The 24,822-nt window shown below is 47.4% G+C and overlaps 1 protein-coding gene across 2 annotated transcripts in view; it reads left to right on the top strand.

Annotated features, from left to right (window-relative positions):
* LOC143345511 (uncharacterized) overlaps positions 1-23,804 on the top strand; it is a 346,505-nt gene extending 322,701 nt beyond the window's left edge. For both annotated transcript variants that reach the window (XM_076772707.1, XM_076772709.1), the window contains 8 exons: positions 3,244-3,441; positions 14,577-14,789; positions 15,121-16,761; positions 17,310-17,555; positions 17,747-18,202; positions 18,361-18,636; positions 19,579-19,848; positions 20,519-23,804. In XM_076772707.1, coding sequence (XP_076628822.1) covers positions 3,244-3,441; positions 14,577-14,789; positions 15,121-16,761; positions 17,310-17,555; positions 17,747-18,202; positions 18,361-18,636; positions 19,579-19,848; positions 20,519-20,709 — 3,491 coding nt within the window. In that variant the 3' untranslated portion in view covers positions 20,710-23,804. The remainder of the gene's footprint in view (positions 1-3,243; positions 3,442-14,576; positions 14,790-15,120; positions 16,762-17,309; positions 17,556-17,746; positions 18,203-18,360; positions 18,637-19,578; positions 19,849-20,518) is intronic.
* The last annotated feature ends 1,018 nt before the right edge of the window (positions 23,805-24,822 follow it).

Here is a 24,822-nt window from a genome sequence, read left to right as displayed (position 1 = left end):
GCGTCGCGGGAACGATCGAACGAGCCCGAACAGTCTTAAGACCGTGGCAAACTTAACCAAACCAGAGATAAACACAATAGATCCGACGCAGAAACCATTTTATCGCGCAACGAACGAGGTTTTAGTTAAGTATACGCGCGTAGGTACTCGATTCGCATTGTCAAGCTGCGTCAAACAACGTCTAATCACAGCCCTGAGACGTTTGAAGAGGTTTGACCAAGTTTGACAGTTCAAAACAGGTCCAGCGTAGTTCGTGGTTGTTTTGCTTATCGAATCGTCGCTGTTCTCCCGCACGATTTAGTCGCGACGCGAGTCCGTCGACCCTCGCGAGTCGAAAGACGGGAAGAAACGTCGACGGAAGGTTGACGAAGGCGTCTTCCAAGGATCGACGGTCGACGCGAGAAAGAAAAGAACGGGAGAAACGTCGCGGCGCCCTTTGACGGCGACGGGATTTGTCGTACGGAAAGATATAACAGGCCACGTGAAGAGAAAGAGAGAGGAAGGAAGCGCTCTCTGCACGCCAGCCAGACAATGCGACCTTTTGTACTTTGTAACGCGGGTGCTAATTACTCTGCATCAGCCGCGGCCCTTAAGGTGCGCGCTGTCGAACCCTTTCAACGCGAGAAACCACTGAGAAAGCAGATTAACCAACAAAACGAGAAGAGAACCCGCGCACCTTTGACATGCAAATATTCGTGATAATTACAACCGACGACGATGATTCGCGTTACTTTTTTCCTCCGCGTAGGCCGCTTGATCCCAAACGAGAACTCGGCGGTGGGGAATTTCTTTCTGGCGACGTTTCGCCCGCGAACCTTTGAAGTGTAAATCTCTGTCGCGAAACGCGATGCGGTTCAGTCGGCCAATAGTAACTCGCCTTTTCAATCGCTCACTCTTAATTGTTGCAATATCGTAGCAGCGATCGAATTCATAGTTTGTTCAACGATTGGCGGAGAGAAATTGTTTATCTCACGTGTATCTTTCAGCGTCCATTTGAACGCTCTTCTCCGGCTGCTCGATCGCGCGGAATCGACGAGACGTAAACGACCGGCGGGAACACTTACGGACTTCGTTTCGCGTTGCGTTCGTGCGATCGACGAGGCACGATTCCCCGCCCCCGCGGGAAGGGTGAACTCGAGGAGAATTCCAATCGGCGGATGCATCGGCTTTAAAGTACTCCTACGCGAGTTTTCAGCGACGCGGTACCCTGAGAACGTTTCTCGCCTCCTTCCGCCGCCTTCTCTGGAAAAAACCTGGAAAAGTTGCCGCTAAATCTTTCCGCGTTTTCATGCGTAAATCGACGACTCGTTGCCACGACTAAGCGCGATGGTGCGCGTTTACGTACAGGGCGCGAAGGAAATATTTGTCACCGCCTTCGAAAATAAATTTGTCCATCGGCGACGGAGACTCGTTAAACCTTTCAATTATTCCTTTAAATTCGGAATCAATTTTTTTTATTCCGTATAAACGAGTGGTTTTATGAATATTCCGGAAAATAAACAGTGTGTGTGTTTAGACGAATACTCCGTTCAACGTTGATTTTATGCTTCTCGCGAAGGTCTCGGAATCGGTGCGAGTCTCTTGAACAAATCCAGGGAAACGTGACGAAAGCAACCCGGTAATAAGAAAGTTTTTCAATTTAATAAGAAACTGTCGAGATCAGTTCGTTCGTTCAACGTTCCAGAATTCAACCAAGAGGTTAACTTTGACTCGAAGCGGCCGTGATGCCCGGTCTTTTTCCCGGTTTCTAATTAAATAACAACATAATTCACCGTCTTACGTTCAAACAATTAAATAACGTTTAAGATTCAGCGACGGCTGCCGCTGCTTTTCCATTACTACGCCCGTCCACCCCTGGATTCTTACGCCTTTTGCTCACAGTTTTCATCCCTCTAACTTCTCCCGTCACTTTCTCCCTTTCTTCGGAGAACAGTCGCCGCCCAATTATTTTATGATTTTAATAAAACTCTTCGGTTTCTCTATCAATAATACCACTTTTCCCCAATCGAACACCCAAGTTTCGATCCTGCAAATTAAATAGCGAACAGGTGTTGATTCGAGGCCCTGCGTTTTCCGCTCCTATTCGCGAAACAAAATTATTGACTATCACAGATTGGACAAAATACATGGAGATATTTATTTTCGAAACAAACTGGAACCTTTTATGTTGTTTATCTCTGAAAATAAATTTCATCGAAATGTGCGGTTGGATACGTTCCCTCGTTAGTAACTTTTACATATTTCAATGTTCCAAATTACCAACGTTATTCGAAATATTCCGCGCCTCCTCTATCGATTCGATCACATAAACCACAAACTCACGCGTACGAATGGAGGTTCGCTAAAAGTGTACGGTCACCGTCGAATACCATAAATGGCCTTTTCAGGGCGTCGTATCCTTTCTTTCGTACAAACAACGTCGGCTGTTAATGCGCGAACGTCAACCGCTCGTCGATCCCGATTATATTCGTTTCACCCGTCATTGGTCACACCCGTGAACTTGTAATGTAACCGAATTAATCAGTTTCAATCTAGCCATGGCTATAAATTAGATCCCCGGTGACGGGGCTTCGTTACGCGTTGTAACCATCGGCGGGGGAGGATGGAACGTTTATCGCGGGTGGGGGCGTCGAGCGCGCGCGCGAATCTCGTTCTCTCGTGGTTCCCGCTAAACAGTAAACAAATTAATTGTCGTGCCTGGCCGCAAATCGGGCATCGCGATTGTTGCGTTCGACGGCGATCTGCAGATTTACCGTGCACACTGGACAACGGAACGGCGGCGGGGGCGGGGGTCGCAGGATTTTCAAAGGCAGCCGTGCGAATCGATTCGCCGCGACACGTGGCCGGGAAAAGCGAGGGAAATCAATCGTAAACCCGACTGTTTGTTCCGACGTGACGATGTAATCGGGGCAAACGGTTTCCACCGTCCCCCCTTGGTCCGCGCGCGTGTGTATCAACGTTCCAGCGAAAGAATGCAATTAATCGACAGGAATGACCGACGTTCGTTCCGACCGCTTGGTAAACAATACGCGATTCCGTTGTAACGGAGATTTCCCGTTTACGCGTAAGGGCTCACTCAGACTATCGACTTTCCCACGAGTATCGAGGACCACCCTCTTTTAACCCTTCGCTAGCACGGTCGAGTGTTTCGACAACTACATTTATTAACCCTTCAATGGTCACATTTTTTCGGGCTAACTCTCCAAGGATGATCAGTCTGCTTATCTCTGCTTTTTATTCTAGGCAAATCGCACACGATGCTGGGCACACCGGAAGCAGGGCACACGTTGGGGGCGATCCCGTGCGCGATTGCTTGGCTCTTCCGCGGAATCTCGGAGCAACGGCAGAGGACAGGCGCCAGATTTAGCGTCAGGGTCAGTTGCGTGGAATTAACCGCCGGTCAACAGCAACTCAGGGACCTGCTCGCGGCTCACGCCAACGGTGAGTAAATACGTCCAGGCATAATTACCGCATCCGCAAAATTGGGAACAAAATTTCTCTTTAAAATTGCAACAAATTCTTCATCTACGAAACTCGGAATAAAAAATGTATTTTTAACGACAACTGGAAAAGTTGAATGAAAGAAGTCTCGCGTCTCAGTGCTTCTGGACAACGAGGAGTGACGCTGGTCGCCACCGGGATTCCAGTTACAAATCGCACGTAATATTTGTACCGTAATCTCAGCGGCGCCCAAGTTTTCTCGTTTGAGCGCCGGATCGCGATAACATTGTGTTCCCGCGCGTCGAAGAAACTTGAGTCGTAAGAAACACTTGTCTCGAGCGTCATCCCCCGGTTTTAAGAGTTCCGACTGTCCCGACGCCCTTCGAGGACGATCTCGAGATCGGCTTTAACCCCGAATAACGGAGCGTCTTAGATATATTTGCGAGGGGGTCGAAAGTTTTCCGGCGCGTTTCCCCTTCCCGCGATAGGGTTGAAGGTTTCCCGCAATTAATTCGATGCCTCGAACAATGCGGGCAAGTACAATCGTTCCGGATTAATTGGTGCCGAGTGCAGGAAACAGCGAAGGGAATTTTGTCGTCACGGGCGTCAAGCGTCGATATATCAAGGATGGAAGAAATTCTTCTGTGGACGAAGGCCTCGAAATACGAATAAAAAATAAACAATCGATTCGCAAGAGGTAACACGGAAACTAAATTCTATCTCAGAAACTGCGAAGAAATTGCATCTATAAAGAAAGAAAGCATTTCCGGGTTGCACAGTAATACGGAATTAAATGCTGTAGACTGAAATAAAATTAAAAGTTGCGGTCGAAAATCGCATGTTCCATTTGCTTTTATCCGCAAAACTCGTCGTTCCGAGACTCGGACCTGCTTCAGCGTTTTCGGATCGCTAGGAATGGCTCGTAATAACGCCGGGAGACGCATCGGTCGAAAGCCTGGAAGAATGAAATTGTTCTTCCCGTGTTGTTTTTCTCTTTGGTTTGTTTTTTGGCCATTGAATCTCCGTTCGTTCGTGGCGACTCGCGTCCACCGAGCATTCCGCTGGTAATATGCAGGAAACGGCCGCCATTCGGCTCTGTCTTCACGGGCCACCGAGTGGACGAGGTGGTCCGTAAAATTGAGGGGTAAGATTATTTCTCTTCTTTTTGTTTGTCTACGAAAGCGTCTCCCTACTCCTTGATTCGCTTCCGTCTTTCCTCCCGTTGTTCCCTGCTTGTCGAGAAATTGCGAGCAACTTGCCGGACTAATAAGAAACCGAAGGGTGGAACCTCCGTCGTGATGCACTTATGGCAACTCTCGATGAGCCTGGGGTCACGGACCACGAGGCACGATCCCTGGAAATTAACACTCTCCGGTCGGCGAGCATCCAATCGAGATTGTCTATCATCATCTTTCCTTGACGTTGTTTCCAGAAACTTTTTTTAAATAAGATCAAGTTTTCTGTTTTCGAAAATCGTGTACTATAACTCTTCCAAGGGTTTACGAAGATCGTTGAACTCTCCGATATCGAAGCAGAAAACGTATTTCCATTTCGTCGTCGCAAATGATTATTTTACGAACCGCGTTATTCCGGGAACTTTGCTAACCGAGGCTATCGGTGGAGTGTATCAGCCACAGCCGGGTAGTTTACGCGCTTTTTAATGCCGATCGAATGTTATTGGGGTGCTTAGGTCGTTGGAATTATCATGGAATAGGTAGAGCAGTCGTTAAGCTCGAACTTTACAATTAAAAAGTTACGGTGCAACGGGCGTGGGTGCATTAGGAAACAATTCACCGTGGTACAATGTAACCGTAGTTATCACGATCGTACCGTGGGAACGATAAATGCGAGAGGGCCATAATCTCAAAGGGTTTAGAATCCGTTGTAAATTTCATGGCTGACATTAACGCAGAAGTCGCGTGCCGCGTCGGAACGCGGTGTATTAAACTTCCGGCGTCGAACGAGACGGTACTCTTTCCGCGAACGTTGCCAGTACAGACTAGCCCCCCCCCCCCCTCCCCCTCCCCCCGTAAACCGATGCCAATTTTTTTCCGTATTTTACATACTTTTAACGATGCTTTTGATTCATGTCCGCGGCGTTCTCAGAAACTTGAAAGCAAAACGGAACTTTGTCGTATCACGATTCCTGGCTTTCATCGTTACATTCCGTCGCGCTTTTTCGCTAAATTAACGCCCAAATGAGATCGTTGGGGGCGTGGAATACACAGGGTCGGGCACGTAACATGTTCACGTTTCATAGCTTGAAAACTACGCTTTACACCAGGAATTATTATACACTGAAGATGTGCAATTTTTATTAGAGAAATATTTATGTATAACAATGAACACATCGTATCAACTCGGTGCAACCTTTGAATTACGCTCTAATAAAATATACGACCGCCGAGTTCTCGCAAACGGCTGGCAATTTCGCCCAAAAAGCCCCGACTCTATATAAGCTCGGCCCTAAAGTTCAACCCTCTCGGAAAGTAAGACGAAAGACACGGTGTAAATTTGTTGGCGCAGAGTTTCCCAGTTTCTGGCATTCGATCGAAAACGTACGCTTCTGCCGGGGCCGAAGTTTCGCGGTGATTTCAGTCGCGTCACGAATCCGGGACCGAGTCTTAAACGAGACTCTTTCCGCTCTCCCGAAACGCTAACTAATTTCGAAGCGGTGCAATTAATTTTCCAGCTTATTAAATAATTAACTCGTATCCCGAGGTCTGTTTTGCCAGTGTAAGCCCTCGCCTTCCCCGGTTCTCGTTTCGACTCTCCTTGTCGCCCGCTCTGCCTCGGTTAACGAAAGCTCCGTTGCACGCGCGGCCCACGAATTTCGGCCTTTCTGCCCGGGGAACTCGATAATCCCTTCCACGTAATTATTTAAAGTTTTCGACGGCTCGAGCCCCGGAGACTGGGCGGAAACGAAATACCACCTTTGCGGTAATTCACTTTCCTTTCCTTGCGACAACGGTCTACGGGTTAGGTCTACTTTGTCCTCCATTCGCGACGACGCTTTCGATTTGCTCGAATTTGATTACAATCACTTCTCCGCAGAGGTTGAATCGATTTTGGGGCCCGTGTCGAAAAAAAATTAGCGTGTAAGACGGAGTATTGGAATATTAAAATTCAAGTAAACAGAAGCGACACAGTGAATTATAGTGTAGGAATACGAGTTTCGATGTTTCAAGTTCGCCAGGACGTTCAAAGAGGATCGCGCGTCGCGTGCACCTGAATGGTCCCGGCGAAGAAAAATGTTTCGCCGGAGTATTTTCCCGTGCGAGTTTTTTCTTCCGCGACGACTACGAGTTGCCGCGGAATAATTCTCATCGCGGCTCGCGCCACGGTTATTGTTTTATACTTGTACGCCGCTCGGCGCATAAAGCGGATAAGAAGGAAGATATAAGGACGAGAACGGGGGAATAATGGAGGAACGCACAAAACGTCGTAGCTGCATCGTCACTGGAGCACACGAGCTTTTAACGTGCGCATAAAACGCGGTCGGGAATGTTTTTTTCGTTTTGTTTCGCGGAATGGCTAAAAGGGTTCGAGTCGATGGGAAATCGAAGAGAGGTATTCCGCGGCAGCGCAGGAATTTTTATTCCGCCTCATTTCGCCGCGCGTCTGCAAGAAAATTTCCCTTTTCCTGTCGACGATCATTGGAACGATTATTGCCAATGATATATCCAGTCTTTCGCGAACGATAGGAGGACGAGAGAGAGAGTTCCCGAGCACCGAGCAACTTTCATTTGCAAATGCACGAGACACTTCGGGCAAGTTTACGGTCGACGGGAGGCGGGGAACGTGCCTTCGATCGCACGAATTATTTGTTAATATCCATTTGTATGCCGACCGACCGAAACACTCGATTAAATAACCTCAAAGCCGCATGTTTGCGTTTCGATGCACGGGCAGAAAGTATACAGGATCGATAGAGGGTTGGGGTTGCAGTCGATGGTGCATCTGTGGCCAAAAACATCTCCGCTTCTACTGGCCCGCGAATACCGTACTTTATTCCATTACCGGATGCATTATTTATTCGACTTCACGCAACAGTTGCGTTTCATTTCATTCTACATTTTTTTACCTCGTCGGAAAATCCTCTGTCAATAGTGGTATTTCCCCCCCCCCCCCCCTCCCGGATTCTAACCACTTTCCGCTTCGAACTCGTCCGCGTGCGTTTTAATTTATTTCCCTGTTAATTTGTTCGTCGCGCGTATTATCCATCGAGCGTCTCCATTGGAAGTTAAGTACAAGGATATTCGATGCTAAATGAAGTACTCCGGTCGCTTCCACTTATAATAACGAAGTTATTCGAGCGAAGACTTAAGTGCGCCGTCTTATGAAATTTTTATTCCGTACATTTCCCTCGTTGGTCGCATCCAGCTGCATTCTCGAAGCAGATTCGTCGGTCCATCGACCCGTTAATATGCCTGTTCATTTCCTCCGAGTTCCTTTCTTTTCCTCCCGCTTTTCCCGTTCCCTCTTGGCGACCGAATCGTTTACCGGAGACGGTAACTTTTACGAGGGGATACGCTTCAGGATCTACCGTGCGGTAGGCAATTAAAGAAAACCGTCGTCTTACGTACCGACTGGCTTCCGAAGCAAATGGTAGCGCGAGCAATGGTCCATGCTTTGGTCTCGGAGAGGAATCGGAGGTCATTTTGTTAACGACAGCTTTCCTCGCTTCGTCACTTGGAAGTTTAATGACGCGACGTCTTCGTACCATTCGGCCGGAAAGTGGATTGTTGGTTTACGTTGGCAATAATTTTAAAACCTACGTAAACGCGGAACCGCGCCTTTTATTCCTAGACCGTATCGCTGCCCGTCGATTTCTCGTAATAACAATATTTAGCAAATTAAATTTACGGGTGCTCTGTAGAATAATGAATAATTACTTTTTTAAATTAACTTCAATTCGAGGTCAGATTTCATAACAGAATTTTATATGCATAACTCCGCTTCGTGGTTTTTAAATTAACGGGTTAATCTCGGTAAGTTAATCTCGGTTCGCAATTTCTGAAGCCATTCAGCTGCCAAAGTTTATTTTTTATCCTACGTCTTCGTTGCGCAAGTTGTGTATAAAACCAGCAGAAGAAAAAGTAAATATACAACGAGAGGAGGTGTGCTTCAATTTGAGGGTAGGTTTCACTACGCCATCGTAAAGCATTATATAGTATTTTTTTAAATTACTTAAGTTCTGAAGCTATACAGCCGTCGAACTGTACATCCATTTTTAATGTCTGTAAAACCTGCGTGGTGGAGTAAACAAAATGAAACGGACGTAGTTTGTATAATTTCAGAAATTGCGATACCGTAGTTTCGCGAAGATCGAGGATTGCGGTAATCTAAAAAGCGCGAAATAGAGTTCGTGCCACGGCCGCGGGTGGATATGGAGAAAAGTAGAAATATCATGAACTCGAACGAAACGACGGGAGTAAGGGACGGAAGTGCCCCGGAGGATCTTATGAAAGAATAACACGCCAAGTTAATTCTAATGGCCGTTCCGTGGATTAACAAGATGGCGCGGAACGGAGGCTCGCGAGACGGTGTCTCTATTATCCTCTTTCCCCCTTTTTGCAAGATTTCACGCTAGTGCGCCTCCGTTTGCGGAAACTTGGAGGCAACGAACGCGAACGGACGCGGGCGAGAACGCCTTTCCGCATGTTTCGTTAAGAAATTCGGCTCCCGTGTTCGCATTAATTAAAGCGCGTACCTCGCCGTGCGCCGACGGGAGACCGGATGCGTCCCGAATGCCGCCATAAGAATGGTTATAATGCTGGCCATTGAGGTGGTATGGCGAAACAAGCAATAAGTCACGAGTATTAAATTAAAGGCAGTTCGAATTAAAAGTACCGAGCAATTTATACCCGGGCCGTATAAATAAAGTTAACAGCTGAATGAACATTCCCGGTGCTTATTACAGCCAGAAATGATTTATAGGAAACTTTTTCCCTCCCTCTGTTCTCGCGGCAGCCGGAAAAATACGCGAAACGTGGCCGCGCGCGTCTCCCTACGGATCCTCGAGTTATAGCCGAAACGGGGCCGACTTTCACGACAGACGACGAATATTCACAGCCGCTTATTACGAGCTTTCCCGTGGCTTCCTCCCGAGTGTCCGGGGTCTCGACGACCTACGACCTTCCCTGCGGCCCTTGTCGGGTCGTCTTAATACCTGAAGCGACCCTCCACCCTCCCGCGAGACGACGACCCAGTTGCTCCTCGCAGGGCGCACTTATTTCGGCGAACGTACGACCGCGTAAAGTACGTCTGACGCTATTCCACGACTGTTTCTACTTCAAGGAGATACACGCGTTGGCTGAAGAAATCAATTTCTTCTTTTTAATATTCTCTTTGTAGCATGTAATACTACAACATCGAAAGCGGAGGAGAATCTTAATAAAACGTAAACATTAAAGAAAAAAGGTAATCGAAGGCTCTGGAGGAATTGCTGTTTTGCAACCTGAGGTTAAATTCCATCCACGTACTTCGAGGATTAAAATTGAGGGTTCTGCGATCCCTGAATCGCCGTTTAATTTTCGTAAATCACTTTGCGCCGATAACATACCGAAGATCCCTTACCTCATTACGGCAAAAGACTAAAATTTCGATCCTTTTAACGATTTCCTAACTTGTTAATGCCACGGAACGCGTTCATTTTGCCCGGATAGAGAGAAGCAAAGGTTGTCGTTACGCGCGAATGAAAGTGCCAATGGCCGGTCGATCGTCGCCGTGCGAATTATAGGGAAAAGCTACCTCGCGCTGAGAAACCATTATCGATCCCCTCGGAAACGAATTACTGCTTCCGGTGTGTCCGATCCGCCGCTGATACGGTGACCAATGATTATCGCGGTTCTGGTTGTCGCGAACGATAAAAAGCAACGACCGAGAAGCTGGAAAATTGAAGCTCGACGGTTGACCGTTTTCTACAGGAAGAGAAGCGGAGATAATTGAGAGAAGGTGATACTTAACTCGAAGCCGATTCCTGAATTTTTTTCAGAAAGCGGCTCCTCTGGTAGGTTTCCCAAACCGGTTGTTCACTTTCGACTTCACTACTGTAGATACACATGTAGTTTTAATAGATTACGATTATCGTGGACGATATTTCATCTTTCGCGGACTGGTATCGAGTTACAGTCGCTGGATAACGGGGATAAATTACAAATGGAAACATTGTACATCAATTTCTTTCTCAACACTATTTAATTTTATATCGAATTACTAATTTTGTTTGGAAAATCGACTTTTAGGTCTTGCAAACAGGCATACCATGTCGTTCAAATAAAGTATCACGAATTGTTTTAGAAACAAATCTAATGACAAGTGTCCCTGTTTTATCAGACATCCTTCGATCGAATATTTAACGGTGCAAAGAGGGAAAAATTCGACCCTTGACCCAGAAATCCAGTGGCGTAGTATATCCCTTACCCTTGCCCTAGATATTCGCTTCGAACTGCGTCGTTTGGATATTTTTAGTGGCCATAATGGCCCCTGCCGGTGGCACTAAAATTCCTGCGTCTCATCCTGAAGGACGCAGAACGGTACCATTTCGAATACTCTACGAGGCATTTGGGAAACCCAGTCTCGTAGTCCGCGCGTCCCCGGTCATTCGAAAAAACGGAAACAGATTTTTTTTAGTACCCTCCGACAGACTCACCCTCCGGGGACGAGATTGGCCGCGTATGTAGTATTCGAAACGCGTCGAAAAACGATTTATCCGGCACAGTGGAGTTTCTCGACCCCTGAACGAGATGCCACCGCGGGAGCACGCCTGTACGGATCTCGCTCCTCGAGCCACGTCCATTATGCGTCCATATACCGGCGAGTTCTTCTCGCGGAAGATCGTTTTTTTATTTCCACGCGGATGTCCCGTCGCTTCCTCCGTCGTTGCGAGCCTCTGCCACTCGGAACAGATGCCGACAATATTACTCTCACTCTGGTCCCTTTTATGGATATTGCCACGCCTCGTGTCGCATTATACACCCGCGCCAGCGTGTGCGTGAACATCATTTTGCGTTCGTTAGATCTTCCTACCACGATCCGCCTTACGAGTTCCCTTCAACCGGGGACACGCCTCGAATTATTCCCAATGTAGTCGCTTGAAAATATCGATGACTACGGAAAGATCGAACAGGGTTGTTCTAAATTACGATCGAAATTCTTGTGCAGTGAGAAAACGTCTCGGAGTGTACAAATCTGGTCACGAGAAACGGAGTGTAGCTTCTAGACAATCGAGGAAAGAGTTTTCCAGTCACGTCTGATACGCTCCGCTACGCAACACGCATAGTTTCAAACGCTCGTATTTTCTATATCAAAAAGGAAATCGTTCAAACACGTTTCGGTTTATTTTTGATGAGAATTCAAGACGCCTCGCGTTATATCCCCTCGGGAGTGGCCGTGTTTAAATTTGATATTAGTCCATTGAAAAATATAGGATAAAATGGTGGATTAAAGCAGGGTCAAACGAGTTCGTAGAATGTAATTTTTAGAAATTCAGAGCTCGCTTGAACGCTGAAAGAATGTCGTAAAGTCGTGGAAGACATCGGATACCGCGGGTCGACGAGCAACGACTAACTGGAATAAACTATCGTCTACGTCCTCGATCGCTACATACTCCGTCCTTTACGACGTCGGTAGCTGCGCTACAATAGCCAAGATCGCGTCTCGCGGAGCAGTAAAACGCTAATTGGCAATTTATGGAGGGTATTATCTAAACGTCGTATCGCCTGAAACGACGCTCGACGATTGTAGCGTCAGTGACGATAGGCGATTGCAGAGGAGGGATTGCACATTCACCGACCTTTTCAATTACCGGTAACTCGATAAAATGTTCAATCGACACTGGTTTATGGCTGTAATCCGTAAAACTAGTTTATTTTGTTTGGAATACGCAAAAATTGAAACTGATATGGACGTGTTATATTAAAAAGAATATAATTCGAAACTAAAAGTAACGAAAATCAATTTCTGAGAGGTTCCGGTGTTCCCGGGAAAATTGAAACGAAGCAGATTCGAAACTATAAAAATTCTGAAACGATTCTCGAGAGATTGTTTTCGCAAGGTTCGCGAATTTCAAGAAATCTCGCGACCGTCCTAGCGAAAACGAGCAGGATTTTTATGTGTCTCGCGTCGTACGGCGATAGACACATAATAACGATCGTTATCTTCGGTTATTATTTCTCTGTCGTCGTTTCGCATCGAAAGCTTTTTTCCAAGGCGCGGACAATACGTTAGGAACGAGAAACTGTACATAAAATACGCGAACGCTGGTTTACGAGCCGATCAGATGGCGCGCGTATTATTACGGCACGTTTCGAAAGTCGCCGGCGCGCGTGCAAGGGCGGGACAATAAAATTCTGTTTCCCCGAAGGTCCACAGGTTTCTTAATCTTTGCTTAATCTTCGAACGACTTGCTCCTTTATCCACGGTTCTTGGAGAATTTTTTTTTGTTGGAAAATCTTTTGTAGAGGCGCCGTCCTCCAAGCTTTCCATTTTCTTCGTTTTTCTGTACGTTCAAGTGTTCGCAAATGAAAAGCAGTCTCGCCTGCAGGCGACGCAGAGGGTTTGTCAGTTTGTGCAACCTTGGAATGGTGCGTCCCATCAACCCGAGACTCTAAACTTCTTCGAGGGGAAGGCAGTAAAATGTCTCCATTAAAAATTTAACGTTGGAGGAAGACGACGTCGAGTCTTACGGGCTGTCCGAAACTTTGCATGGTTGGATCTTCGTGTCCGAATACGACTAAATTAAGTTGGAAACTATTTAAATATAGATTGCGTATATCATCGACACGGAGTTTCGTAATTTCCTCTTAGCGCGGTAGATAAAATCAGCCCTTTAGATTTCGATCTAAGACTCAACGAGGCTGTAACAGTGCTTTCGCTTTGATAACTGTTTACAGCTACGTTCCGCATTACGCTGATTATTCGCGATCATCGATACACGCGAACCAGTCGGTGATAGTCCCTGATAACACGCCCGTGATATCTCCCATCGCGTATCTTTCGATGTTTTATCGACGTCGTAATTCACATTGAGACGTTCCCGCGGATATGCCGAGGCTAGGCGTGGTCGATTTATGGTCCTGACTGCTGGCCACCTGCATCACCGCATTCTTCCTTCGCTGGATATTATTTCTCCGCGAAATAATGGAATCGAATGACGAGCCGGGAAATGGACGTGACTTACGCGTCTTATGTTGGGTCCAGATTCGCGAATAGAACGCTATGTTTGATCTCGCGTGGCCACGTATCCGTGGTTCTTGGAGGACAGAGGGAAAGAGGAAAAGCGTTTATTACATTCCCCGGGTCGAGATCCCCCAAGAACATTTAGCCAACGGTGTAGTAAAGCCCGGAGCTGGCTTTGCGCAGAGGTAACTGTGTTTTTTTGCTGCTGGTGCTTTGATAAAAAGGAGAATATTAAAAATGTTAATAAAGAAAACAGGATTACTCCTTTGCGAATTTAACAAAATTTTTACATTGTCTGGAACAGAATGTATGTTTATTAGATTGTATCTATGGGAAATGAGCTCTCATTTTATGAATTTTACGAAAGACGTTTTCCTGACAAAATAGGAAACTAGGAACTGATAAAATTATTAACTTTCTATTAAATGCCCTGATCCACCTTTTCAACGTACTCGCCAAATTGCATTTCCTTTATTCTCTTTCGATAAAAATCGTAAAGTCTCATTGTTACCACCCCCCCTCCCATGTATTATATTTGATACCCGTGCGTTAAAACGCTTATGGCCCTGTTACTTTTACGAATTGTCGTAAAACCTTTTACGTGCATATTTTTATCCTCAGACTATATAAAATGCGGGAAAAGGAAAATTGATTTTCCAAAAGTGCTGGACTACGATATCCTCTTTTGCCACGTTACTTTCTAGCGTCGATTCTATTCATCCTATCGGAAGAGAAATCAAAGAAATTGAAAGAATATCATCGTTTGTCGGCTTCGTAAGGTGTTCGGTTCGTCGAGCCAGATACGCAAAGGCAGCGACGTGAAATCTGTTTTAGCTTCACCGTTTAAGTGAAACATAAGGAAACAATAAACAGAGACATTCCGCGAGATATATTTCCCCATTTCACTGCGTACGTTCACCGAAGATGATTTGTTATGGCTTTTTGTTCGCCAGATTCCGAGCAGTCACCGGCCGTTTACTTGAGGGACGATCCATTGTTCGGAAGCTTGCAACTGCAACAGCACAGCGAGCTTCGTGCACCGACTGCGGAGCGTGCCGCCTTCTACTTGGACGCGGCGGTCGCTGGCCGCCAACGAGAGGACGGCGACGCGCACATGCTCTACACCCTTCACGTTTATCAGTACAGTGTCGCGGGCAAAGGAGGAGGTGAGCCTTTGTCTTCCTTTCCGAAACGAATTCCCCGTAGTCCGTGCTCGTAAAGTACATTTGTCCTCGACACTTTGCCAAACGTTGAAACGCTCCTCATAGGACCTCGCCGTTTCTAGTGGATGCACGGTTCGTCGACAATTCGCGCCGTCCATTTGAAAATTGATTGTCTCTCAAAGATACTCGACAAAATTACTACCTCCATATTTAACCGCAGATAATGCAACTTTCTGTCCCACTCCATACGCTGCCCGTATGATAAAACCAAACTCTAATCGATTCCGGGGAGCAGCGAGGCGAGTAACGATTCTCGATTTTCTTAATTCCGCAGTTGCTGGCGGCAGAAGCAGACTCCACTTAATGGACCTCGGCAATTCGGATCGCGGCAAGTCGTCGGGCGGCATCCCCCTGTCCGGGCTAGGTAATATCTTGCTAGCGATCTTCAACGGGCAGAAGCATCTGCCTTACAAGGAGCACAAGCTAACCCAATTACTGAAGGAGTGTCTCGGCTCGTTGACGTGTCACGCGGCGATGATCGCCCACGTGTCCCCGAACGCTCAGCATTACACGGAGACGTTAACCACCGTGCAACTGGCGTCCAGGATCCACCGGATGAGGCGGAGGAAGATCAAGTTCGTCGGGGGCGGAACGCAGGGGACAGGGAGCGGTGGGAGTTCGGGGGAGGAAGCGGCTAGGCAAACCAGCGAGTGCGATCCTAGTTCCAGCGACCTGTCTGCGGACACTGTGATCTACGTGGGCCCTAGCACCGACGACGCGACCGACGGCGAGCATCCCCCGGTTTATATACCGAGTTTGAACTCGGGGGACAATCGCTGCGCCATGGGGAAAGCTTTGCGCGGATCGGCGGCCGAGAGACCCTGCAAGATCCCGGAGGAGCGCAGCCCGGTGCACAAATCGACGAAGGCGGTGAAGGCGTTGACGCAAACCGCCTCGAAGCAAACGTCCCCGGCACACACCGCTACTCCCAAGGCTAGCCCGGCCAGGAAGTGCACCGCGACCAAGGTGTCGTCTTCGAAGGCGAACGACTCGCCCGGTAGCAAGATGATACCCGTCGCGGCGCCCAGCGGGGGTTCCGACGAGCAATGGATAGACGGTCCTAGGATCTCCAAGTCGAAGGTCGCGGAAGCTAGACACATGCTGAAGGATCCTCATCACAAAAGAGAGACCTGGATAGACGGGCCTATGCAAATCACTAGTCCACCCACGTTGCAGATGCACGCCCAGCAACAGCACTCCTCGGGCTATGGGTTCATGGACAGTCACAAGAAAAGCATGATCAGGAAGTGGGTCGAGAATCAATCGTCACAGATTCAGAGGAGCAAGCACGTCACTGCCAGGATCGAGTCGTCCAAGCTGTCCGGTCAGTCGTCGCAGTTTAAGGAGCTGACGACCTTCAAGACCTGTGGCGGCATGGACGACGACGACACGTCGCTGTCCACGGCGGAGAGCGACAGTCTGAAGGCTAACGAGATCGAGGACATCACCGAGAAGCTGGGCGTCAAGTTGAATCTGTTGAACGTCAAATCCAACACCGACTCTGGCTTGGATCTGACGGCCAGCCCGATCATGGATGATAGCGTGGATAAAGGGAAGTTGGACCTGCAGGAGGACGAGGACGACGACGAGGAAATCGTCGTACCGCCTCCGTTGCCTCTCATAGAGCCTCTGAGCAACGGAGTTAGCAGAGAAGTTTCGATGGAGAGTCTGAACCTCTCGCACAAGGACATCGTGCTACCGTCCAGACACTCTTTGTCTTCCGAGGACGAGATTCTAGAGATCGTCGAGGTCGAGGACTTGGAGCCTGTTCCGATGCAGGACTCGTGCCTCCAAGTCACGGAGGAAGACATCGCGTTGTGCATGGGAGAGAATCCCTTACCTGAGAGCGATCAGGAGGAGCATCCCTTGAGAATCCTCAGCCAAGAGAATCTCACCGTAGTCTCGACTTTCACCGGTAAGTATCGCGCACGATTCTCGTTTCGATCGATCCTAATCGGGGCAACGAACTGTGTCGACGCAGATTCAAGGGATTCGACTTTGCATCTAAACCGTAACCAAGAAAATACTCTGAATTCTCTTCGACAATTTTTCATGGCGTTTATAGTGCATCCTGTTTCGCCGCAGAACCAACCTGTCATTCCCCTTTCCTCTTCACTCCGAGTGCACTCGAACAGATGCCTTCGGAGATTGTTCTCCCGGAGAGTCGGTTCTTAGATCCTTCCAGCTCGGTAATAGCGCGCCCGATGGAAAACAATCGTATTGTAGGAGCAAGGGGACAAGACGGGGATCGCGACCAGGCAAAAGAAAGGGAAGGAAAGCAGAAGCGGCTCGATATAATTACTCGTCAATACTTTCCGTCTTCGAACTATGGTCGAAAGAGTCGGTCTTCTCGGTTAAACGCGCTCCTTTTTTCTCTTCCATCTTATCTGTCCACTTCTTTCGTCCTCGACGAAGAAACATCTGGGGACACGACGAGAGAACAAAAAGTATGTCAATTTCCAGACTCGATGTCGGTGATGTCGGACACGGACCGCTACAGGCCTCAGTATCCGCCTCCGGTTTGCACAGGAGTGCTGCCGAGGCCGTACTTCGACCACGAGGACTTCCTGGAGCAGGAAACTAGGCATAAGTTCGACCAGTTGGCCCGGCTCCACGAGCTTTATCAGAGCAAGCTCGCCCTCGCCAATGTCTCCAACTCCGTGACCTACCAGAGGGAGAACTCCAACGTCAACGTTAGAGACGTTCCATGTAAGTTTCCACTTGTTTATTTCGCCGAAAGGTCTATTCCTCTGTTCCTTGGGACGTGCATAGGTGACGAGTTAATAATCAGAAGTTTAGTAAATTTGCTATGACCCTTGACTGACTAAAGTTGAGCGTGTCTTGTTGGTCTACAGCGTTGGTCTACAACAGGTATAACATTAATGCAGGACAAATTCCAGCCGCCGCCGTCTTCCGTCCGCCGTCGCGCTGTCAGTCCTTGTCCCTTTCGGACGTGATGTTCAACGACAATGCGAGCAATCACGGCAGCATCTACAGCGAGCCCGCGTACATCGCTGGGAAGTCCGACCAGGAGAAGATCTGCGACAACTGTCGCCAAAGCATGTCGAGACCGGCCACCGCCTCGTATTGGTACCCTAACAGCATGGCGCACATAGCCAGCCCCAGGAGATACTGTGGGAAGCTAGGCGACTGCAATATCTCTAGTTTGAGGCATCCCGACGGCGCTTCGAACCCTAATCTCAAAGAGGAAGTGGAGAGGCTACCGGGGAATGGAGCCTCGGGTTCGGACCCTGAAGAAGAGTACGTCGAGGCGAAGAAACTGTTCACCGCGGCCGAGAGGCCCGAGAGGACCGTCACTGGGAAATCCGACATCGAAGACGATATCAAGATCCAAGGTAGTTAGGAAATTTTTTCCCCTTCGAATCGAATGATGTTTAAAAAATCCTCGTTAAGGTAGTCTATCCTCAAACAAGCTTTATAGAAGAAGATCTTGTTTTTATCGAAGTTAAGTTAGCATTCTAGGGAAGAGCGTCACAAAAACTTTATTTTGCAGCCACAGCACCGCTGCAGCTGTCTATTCCATCGCCAGCACCGTCCTCGGGTCGAATGCAACGCAAAATGACCAGTTTGGGTTCTTCGTTGGGTCTGAACAAGGAAGGCTACGATTCCGGTGCGGATTCCACACCACGGGCAACGAAACTCTCGCCAGCCACGCTGTCCAGGCATCGTGCCGAAAGTTCTGGCTACGACAGCATCGTCAGAGATAGCGAGACCAGCAGCATCGCCAGCGATTCCTCGAGGCAGACCAGCGCGCTACAGGAACATCAAGGTAACGAAAGTTCGTCCCGTGTTTTGAAACGTATTCCGAGTAGATCGAGAAACGCTCTTTTTAACCAGAAACAAATAACGCCCGGCCCGGAAATCCAAGTTCGAGAAAACGGTCCAATTAGCGAACGGAATAATTAATTGATAATTAAGTTTCCGCGCGATCGATTACCGCATCGACGACGTTACCGTTCCACAAAAGTTCCTCCGGAATTATTTTCAATACGGAACTCCGGCGCGATACTTTTTTACGCGTTTTAATCGCATATTCTTTTAACGTTCCCCTTTCAAGCTCCGCGCAGTTAACGGGAATGCAATTATCAACATCGTCGCTGATGCATGTCGTTGATACAGCTTTAGAACTGCTACGGTACGTCCGAGCATCCGGCTCGTTCCGACGGGATAAAACTTTCTCGACCGACACAAAGGCTGTCTTTTCTTTAATAACGGTAAAGAGAAAAATTACGCACGGGTTGTGAAATTAATAAGTCGTCTCGATCCGCGAACGACCAAGGCGAGCACAGTTTGCGAGCTAGCTTAGAAAATCGGAGATCCTGGACGGTGGCGCGATCAGAAATTTTGGGGGATGTTAAAATTGATGGTAGGGCCCTTTTAGAGGAAACTTGAACATTCCCTTCAAATTTCTTTGGTAAAAAATAACCAACGAAACTTGCAAAGCAATGTTCGCTGGACTAAACAAAAGTTTCAGTCGCATAACTGATCCAGGATCGATTATCGACTGATTCCCTCCCTTCAAAGTAATGCATGCCCCGTAGATGGAAAAGTAACAATTGGTAGAGAAGTTGTCTAGACTTGTAAACGAGGTAGCTCGCAAACAGCCCAGTGCAAATGATATGTAAACCCTCTAAAATGGTCCCTCCGTACGGTGGTTCTCCTCAGGTGGCGCACTGGGGGTTCTAACCTCGACGTTGTGCGGGTGTTTCAGCGGTGGAACAGCGGGTGGCAGGGTGCGGGGTCCGGTCACGGGCCCAGTACCGGGCCCGTCTGCCACAGGCGCCGTCCGCGGTGCCGGAGATACTCGCGTACACAAGCGAGGACGTGGACATCCTGGACAGGCGCGCGCAGTTGCGCTCGGATCCACGTGGCACGATGTCCAGGATACACAACCTGCGACTACGCCAGCGCCTTCTTAGGCTTGAGCTGCGTAACGCCAAGAAGCGCCTGATGGTGCCCGACAACCGCTGGAGCTACGATCGTGAGTATCCTTTTCTAGTTCTGCGCTCTTTCAAATACCATATTTTTCGATTCACCGCACAAGCGAATAATAGAAAACGATTTAGAATAGAATAGATTCGCGTCCTTCGTCTGACGTAATCATAAACTATAATGTCCCTACTATGCATTCCGATATTATTAATATAGTTCAAGTGTCGTTCCTAATTTAGAAGAGAATGTCTCCGACGAGAATAGAAACAGTTTGCGTTGGAGAAGGAAATATTAATTCGCAGGAAAACGAAGTAAAAGGAATGTGGGAATACTGGCGTCGGAAATAATTTCATGCAACTGTACCGTGGCAGATTACGTGCTAACTAGTGCTCAGAAACTCTTGAAAAACCAGTAGGAAATTATAACTGCGACAGACACGATAATCACTCAATTGATCTGTGATATTTCCTATCGCATTACCGTCTCATTCCTCTTTTGCGCTCGTTTTTGCCCCATAAAAAGAGATCTCGATGACAGATTTTTGTATTAGAACTGGTATACATGTATGGTATTCGTGAATTGCCATAGACTTTCGGAACGAATCTCAAGCTACTTGTGACAGTGGTATTCCCCGCCAATTTTAAAGATAAAACTACCATCATAAACGATAAGGAACATCGAATAGCTAAATTACAAGGAGACCCGTTTCCTGATTGCAGTTCACGTGGAAGAGTGCATGGACTGGCGAGATCCATCGTTCTTGGAGGCCCTCGAGGTAGAGACGTACATCCTGCAGAAGCGAGTGGAAGCCTGCAAGAGCCACGTCCTGCTGGTTACCTGTTTCGATTCCTGTCCCCGGCAGCAGTGCACACGACGGGTCGATCCATTGTCTGGAATTCGGATCACCTAACCTAGACTCGGATCAGCGTGCTCGACCGCGTGCTGATCGTGAGAAAATCGCCAATACGATTAGAAACGAGACGAGCGAGGTCGCTGATGATGGGAGATGGGGAAGATTGAAGAGAATAATCGGTGTCACGATGTCGCTCGACTCCGTCCAATAGTTGTTAAAATGACATAGTTATATCGTCGTCATCGTCGTCGTACGTCGTCGCTATTGTTACACGTGTAATCGATAATAAAAAGGAAGCTTTCGACTTTTTTTCATTTCACGAGGAAAGCGTCGTTCGCGTTGAACGATCGTGCCCGTCGTTTCGTCGCGTACCAAAGGCCGTGCAATGGAACCTTTACGATTATTGGCCCGGAAGTAGCGCGGAACGTCGAATACTTGTTGACTTAAATAATTTAGCGTACGAGTTGGTGCTGCATTTACTTCTTTTGTGTACCGATCGCGCGTCGGTGTCACTATTTAGAGAAATTAACGAAGTCGTTTTTCGCGCGTCGGGCCAAGATTCCAGGGAACAGCGGCCAAAAAGTAGGAAGTAGTCCGTCGTATTGGAAACGCCAACGTCCGACGCCGAATTCGTACACCGACGCGTAACGTTGCGAAAGAGTGGAAACGACGAAGAACGAATATTACAATTAAAATTTCGTCGTTTTGGGGGATGAATGTTCTGGTTGTCGATCGACGGATTCAGAATCGAAATTCGACGCGAAGAGATTCTTTTAGACCCCCGTGGTAATTTAAACGGTAACACGGTGCGTCGTGGAAATTCGAGCGAATGAGAAAAATACGAGAAAGAGCACGAAGGTTATCTACACGGCTGCCAAAATGAAAAGCATACGCGAATTTATGATTAAGACGAGAAGAGGACGATGGATGAAAGAGTCGATGAAACGCGTCGTAACCATTGTATTTAATGCACGCACATTAACTCAAGATATTATCGTAGCTTTAATCGTTATCAACAGTTACCGCACTTCGTAGGGCTCTGTAATTCACTTAGAGAGATGAGAGAACCGATGGGAATGCGTGAGAAAGAGAGAGAGTGAACGAAAGGTACAACGAGCGCAAGAGTAACCGAGAAAAGCGGCCTGGAAAGTGTGTGAGAGAGAGAGAGAGCGAGAGAGTTACTTTTCAATAGTAAAAACGTATTCGTAATTCGTAAAAAGGTTCGTGTTCGGTACGCAAGAGAGCTCTCTGGTAAATGGAGGACGCGATGAAAACCTGGAGAATAGGAGAACGAGCGATGTTGTGTATATACGTATGTCTGAGCGCGAGACAGAGAGAAAATATGATCGTGTCGAAAGGAAAGGGAGAAGAGAGTGTATGCGGGTTTAAACGTGAGAATCACGCGTCGTGAAGACGTGGGCGTAGAGTTAGTGGGAGGGAGAAAAGGAGTCGGAGAGAATGAAAATAGACGGGATGAAAATAAATCGGGGATGGCGGTAATGCACAGCAGAAATAGAAAGATTCCAGCGTTCTGATACGAATCGATGAAAACCACCCGTCGTTCTGGCCGAGTTGCCTTCGTTCCGCGACTACGTATCGCATTTATAAACGGGGGAAAGAAAGTCTGGGGTTAAAAAGAACCTGCTACCATGAGTAAGTAGAATGTGGACAATGTCGAGTAATTTTCGCTCGGCCGCAAACCCGACTAAAATTATACCACTCGCGATTCTACCAAGGATTCATTCTGGGGGCCACGGACGTAACGATTTTTCTTGTAGAATTAATTTTACAACTGAATAGACCCCTGGAATAAGTGTTAAGAATGGTCGAATTTTGGTCAGTACGATCTGTAAAAAGAATATTTGCACCTCGTCGTACCAAATCGTCGCGTCTCTGACCCCTGCACGCGAATACGCAACTTGTCTGCGTGGTTTTTAAGAATAGTTTTAATCGCGAACTCCGAAACTGCCAGTCTACGAGCTTAATTCCTTTTTATAGTTATTGTGGTTGATGATGGTTGGGTCCATGGAAATTGATTCGACTGCTCAACGATTATAAAATGTGTAGGGTTGTTCTACAATAGCGTTCTCCAAACTAGAGTCCATCCAACGAGTAAAAAAATACAATGAAATCAAAACCAATGAACACAACCTCATTTTGAATCCATTGAAATTTACCTAATCAAAATTTGTTATCCATAAATTTAAAACACAGAAATTTTCATTTCTCGCGTGGACGTATTGTATAGCAATACTAGAAAATATAGAGGAATAATTCCACGAAGATTCGATCGAGTTGTAACAATACTCGTGTAACAGAGCTGTACTTAAATCCAATATGGCCGCGTCCCGCAACAGGTTGCGCGACAACCCCCCACACTTTACACTTATCGTTCAAACAATCGTATCAACGATAATTGTACAAATTATTGTATGAAGAATCGTTATGCCTGTGGGTCCCCTGTACGGAGCTGGCATACTATTATCGCTGCGACTCGACGCGAGAGACGTTGTACGATAAATCGTTACGTCAATGGCATGTCGGACGCGCGATCTGACGATTTAGACTGGTTATGTTCTCGAGAACGCTCAACGAGCAGCACCGCCGATCCCCGTTATTCCAGAGAACCGTTCTCGAAGCTACCGGAACAAACGATCTAAGCCGAGTTTCCTGTATCGTTGTCCGTTGTTAAAGGAACCCGTACGCTATTCGTCCGTGTATTAGACTGTTCTTGACCCACTATCGCGTATCACGGTCCACCCTCATTTCCTTCCGATTCGTTTCGCGAACCTTCTCTTTCCCCGTCGACATCTTCCAGGCGCCATCTTCTTCCAGGCTGCCCTAGAAAGATTCGATTTCCGCGCCTAGAGTTAACCCGAACGATTCGTGTTCCTTTGTACCCTTCTCTAGCCTCCTCGTTTCCGTTCGAGTTAAAAGCGTCGTCACTCCGTCTGCCGCGAATACAAATTAGCAACGATTAACGAGTACTAGCGCCATAGTATGTTATCGACTAAGAAAATAACCGACCTCCGCAATCCCGCTAAAAGAATAAAGCGTATACACAGACACAGGAGCGCGCGCGCTCGCACAATAAGACAAAATGTACCACACGCAAGCGTCTACTGTACCATAGTACTTGTACCATATTTATATTTTATATGTACAAATTAGTCACGTAATTTCTTGTAATAAAGATCAATTTACAACGTGTAGCGAGCGCGTTCGGTATTCCGCGCAACCGTCTCCGTTCCCTGTTGCCAGAATTCCCGTCTTCAATTCCGTTCCGCGGAGACGCGGCAAAAACGACGCACGAGGGAGGGACAGATGCCGCTGAAGAATTCCACAGACAATTTATCGGAACGTTCTACGCCGCGCCAGACAGCGTAGACGCCGAATGTAGGTCCACCTCCGTTTGCACGCGACTGACCGTCATTCCACCGCTGACAACTCGCGCTCGTGCATTCCTATGAATTTTCTTGCGAGTTTCCAACAATTCCCCGATCTAAATTTTCATCTGCGAATAACGATGTACCAAGAATTATATTCAATTCAACCCCTAACTGGTATAAGGATTTTCTCAACGTCTCAAAATACACTTAACCAGGAGGGTATTCCGATATATTGACTGATATTCCGAGTAAACACGATGAAAATTGTACGAGTTCTAGATTATTGAAAAAAGTAATCAAGGCTGACACAATTTCTAATTTGAGAAAGAATAACTTCGTTGTTGTTCCGCAAAAAAGAATTGATTTCGCGTATTTCGAAGTAGAGCTTGTCTTTTAAGGTGTAACGCATCTCGCGAAGAGTTTTCATTACCTAATAATAATGATTAATCTGTCGTAATCTTATTCGGAGAGAAAATGAGCACCGGCGCAAGGAGTCACGACCAAGCCTGGTGTAATTGCGGGAAAACGAATGGTAGAGATTGAATGCAGCGGCGCAGGTAAGGACGCGACTGTAATTAGACGGGAAACAACGAGGCACGGAAGTGCGCTAACGATGCGGAAGAGGAACAATGATTTTCGTGGATGTTTGAGCCTTCTGGGCCTCTGGCACCATGCCTGTGTTCATTTCAAAGGAACGATGCACCCTTGGAAACTTGAAAATTCGACCATTTTCAGAAGATTTACTCGATCCGTACAAGGTGCATCGGATAGGGATGATTCC

This window comes from Colletes latitarsis, chromosome 9, assembly GCF_051014445.1.
Source record: "Colletes latitarsis isolate SP2378_abdomen chromosome 9, iyColLati1, whole genome shotgun sequence".
Lineage (NCBI taxonomy): Eukaryota > Metazoa > Arthropoda > Insecta > Hymenoptera > Colletidae > Colletes > Colletes latitarsis.
This window is presented reverse-complemented; position numbering and strand designations above follow the sequence as displayed.